A 3,805-nucleotide genomic window follows, 5' to 3' on the forward strand; every position below is an offset into this window, starting at 1 on the left:
TTTATTGTGCCCATTTTTGTCATGAAATGTTCCCTTGGTATCTCTAATTTTCTTGAAGAGATCTCTAGTCTTTCCCATTCTATTGTTTTCCTCTGTTTCTTTGCATTGATCACTGAGGAAGGCTTTCTTATCTCTCCTTGCTATTTTGGAACTCTGCATTCAAATGGGTATATCTTTCCTTTTCTCCTTTACCTTTTAAGTCTTTTCCTTTCTCAGCTGTTTGCAAGGCCTCCTTGGACAACCATTTTGCCTTTTTGAATTTCTTTTTCTTGGGGATGGTCTTGATCACTGCCTCCTGTACAATGTCATGAATCTCCATCCACAGTTCTTCAGGCACTCTGTTTATCAAATCTAATCCCTTGAATCTATTTGTTAAAGAAAGGCAATGTTTAAAAAAAAAGAAAAGAAAGGTAATGACAAAGAATATTCAAACTACCTCACAATTGTACTCATCTCACTCGCTAGCAAAGTAATGCTGAAAATTCTCCAAGCCAGGCTTCAACAGTACATGAACCGTGAACTTCCAGATGTTCATGCTGGATTTAGAAAAGGCAGAGGAACCAGAGATCAAATTGCCAACATGTGTTGGATCATTGAAAAAGCAAGAGAGTTCCAGAAAAACATCTACTTCTGCTTTATTGACTACCCCAAAGGCTTTGACTATGTGGATCACAACAAGCTATGGAAAACTCTTAAAGGAAGGGAATACCAGACCACCTGACCTGCCTATTGAGAAATCTGTATGCAGGTCAAGAAGCAACAGTTAGAACCGGACATGGAACAGCAGACTGGTTCCAAATTGGGAAAGGAGTACGTCAAGGCTGTATATTGTCACCCTGCTTATTTAACTTCTATGCAGAGTACATCATGAGAAATGCTGGGCTCAGTGAAGCACAGGCTGAAATCAAGATTTCTAGGAGAAATATCAATAACCTCAGATGTGCAAATGACACTGCTCTTATGGCAGAAAGTGAAGAAGAACTAAAGAGCCTCTTGATGAAAGTGAAAGAGGAGAGTGAAAAAGTTGGCTTAAAACTCAACATTCAGAAAACTAAGATCATGACATCTGGTCCCATCAGTTCAGTTTAGTTACCCAGTCGTGTATGACTCTTTTTGACCCCATGAACTGCAACATGCCAGGCCTCCCTGACCATCACCAACGACCAGAGTTTGCTCAGACTCATGTCCATTGTGTTGGTGATGCCATCCAACCATCTCATCCTCTATCATCCCCTTCTCCTCCTGCCCTCACTATTTCCCAGCATCAGGGTCTTCCAATGAGTCACTTCTTTGCATCAGGTGGCCAAAGTATTGGAGTTTCAGCTTCAGCATCAGTCCTTCCAATGAACACTAAGGACTGATCTCCTTTAGGATGGACTGGTTGAATCTCCTTGCAGTCCAAGGGACTCTCAAGAGTCTGCTCCAACACCACGGTTCAAAAGCATCAATTCTTCGGTGCTCAGCTTTCTTTATAGTCCAACTCTCACATCCATACATGACCACTGGAAAAACCATAGCCTTGACTAGACGGACCTTTGTTGGCAAAGTCATGTCCCTGGTTTTCAATATGCTGAAGAAGCTTTACAGTTTTTTGTTTGTTTGTTTCTTCATAAAATTCCTCACATCAGCAGATCACTTCTGATTCATTTCCATTGAGCATTTTATTTTGCAAAAGTCTCACCTGAAATTACACTTCAGCCTGAGGGTAACTCCACTAACTCATTCATTACAATATTGTCAATATCATTAAGCACACAAGTTCTATGAATTCCTAAATGGCAGATAATAGAATGATACAACCATGGCTCACCAGAACCTGAGATGAAAATTCTAAGATTTAATCTTCTATTACATTTGCTCTCAGGAGTATGTTATAACTGAATAGAACAGTTAAACAATGAACAAGCTATCATTAAATCAGAAGTGCTGGTTTCCACCAACAAGCAGTTAGACACATCTGAGTTTAAATCTCAACCCTATGACTCACTGATTACCAGAATGAAACCGGGCAAGCACTGAACCTCTCTGAGACTAACTAGAAAAAAAAAAAAAAAGGCAAAAGAGCTATTAATGCCTGCCAAACAGCATTGAGGTAAGAAAGTGAAGTTGCTTTGTGAGTGACTTATGTGTTCAGTTTCTAAAGAAAAAAATGTTTCTGGACTGTTTCTGCGTTCTATGGTATAAAGTCCAAACCTAACCCTTGACTTTTCTAGCTGAGCTTTTCCCTTCCTTCTCTGGGTGGAGGGGTAGGGGTGGGGGTGGAGTGAGGGGTAAGTTCTGGAGTGGTGAGCTTGTTTCCCGTCTCCGTCCAATGGTTTTTCACTAGCCTCACCTCTGCTTTATTCGGTTGGTCACATTGGTTATCTCGTGTTTTAGTATCAAACGTAGGCCTATGTTTATTGAAGAAATAAAGCCTGTAAGTCCTTTCTTTAAGCCCTACCTTAATATATATATGTATATATATACATATATATATATATATGAGGCTGTATTTTCATGTCTATTTCCTGAAGTTTCTGATGCACCTTCAATATGTTTTATTTATTTTCCACAGATGGTGGTTCCTCAGGGAAGAACAGAAAAGAGGAAAATTATATTTTTGAGTCAAAGAGCAATCGAGGAGGAGGGGAACACCCAGCCCCAGAAGCAGGTAAATGTTCACCTTGGAAATTCATTGCAGAGTCAGAACAATTGCAGAACCACGTATCCTGTAGCTGAGCTTATTAACTGAATCTGCAAGAATTCATGACAAGAACAGGGTATATGGGTTGGAAAAACTGTGTGTTCTCATCTTCTATATCACACTTCATCTTGGGGCTCTTGAACTAGTATCTTCACAGCTTTGGTCCTCAGCTTTCTGTTCTCTGAGTTGACTGGAGAGGATGATCACTACAGTCCCTTTCCAGGGGTAACATTCTGTGGAATGAGTAGTACTCAGGACACAGTGGTTAAGAACATGGGCTTTCAGATCAGATGCCAAGGTTCAAATCCCCTGCTCCATCACTAACTCCATGCCGGTTATCTTCTCTCTCTGCATCTCAATTTCCTCATTGGTCAGACGCGTGTAATAACTATACCTGCCTCACAGAGCTGTTAGGGAGAATAGATAGGACATCATATAGAGTTTTTAGCATATTGCTTGGCTCATGCAATAAGCCATATAAATGATGGCTATTATGACTGTTATTTGTGATCAACAAGGGCAGAGGTGTTAGAGTGTACCGTTCTCTCTCCAAGTGCTTCAGTAACAAGAGATGGAAGACACAGGAATGGGGAAAGGGTGCAGGAGGTAGAGGGGATATTTAGTAAGTAGAAAGAAAACTATAATGTCATGGTTTAGGTTATTCTTAACTAGATAGGAAACACTTTCAACATAGTCCTGTAGAAAGGTAGATTTTGATCCTAAATCTCACAAACTAATTAGTAAAATAAAGTTTAGGAGAACCAAATATTATTAAGCTACAGATCTAAACATTGAGAAGACTTCCTTTTTATCCTAGAAGTCGTCTCGTAACAATGGTCACATATAATTTTTAAATAAAATTGTTAAATAATACATAAATTTTTAATAATAAAATTTTAAATAATAAATAATAAAATAATCCAGATATCAAGTATCTAGATGCTGCCCGGTCTGCGGACCTGCTGGACATAGCTGTCCCAGGATATTTGAATAAAAAGAGCCTGTTGGACTTCACTGGTGGTCCAGTGGCTGAGAATCTGCCTACCAATGCAGGAGACGCCAGTTCGATCCCTGATCGGGGGAGATTCCACATGCTGTGGAACAATTAAGCCTGTGTGCCAC

At 39.8% G+C, this 3,805-nt stretch overlaps 1 protein-coding gene across 1 annotated transcript in view; it reads left to right on the forward strand.

Annotated features, from left to right (window-relative positions):
• The window catches only part of LRP11 (low density lipoprotein receptor-related protein 11), a 76,982-nt gene that overhangs the window by 64,871 nt on the left and 8,306 nt on the right, over positions 1-3,805 (forward strand). Inside the window, exon 7 of the mRNA XM_010862565.1 lies at positions 2,555-2,650. Within this exon, the coding sequence (XP_010860867.1) occupies positions 2,555-2,650 (96 nt within the window). The remainder of the gene's footprint in view (positions 1-2,554; positions 2,651-3,805) is intronic.

This window comes from Bison bison, unplaced genomic scaffold (genome assembly GCF_000754665.1).
Source record: "Bison bison bison isolate TAMUID 2011002044 unplaced genomic scaffold, Bison_UMD1.0 scf7180017864483, whole genome shotgun sequence".
NCBI classification, from domain to species: Eukaryota; Metazoa; Chordata; class Mammalia; order Artiodactyla; family Bovidae; genus Bison; species Bison bison.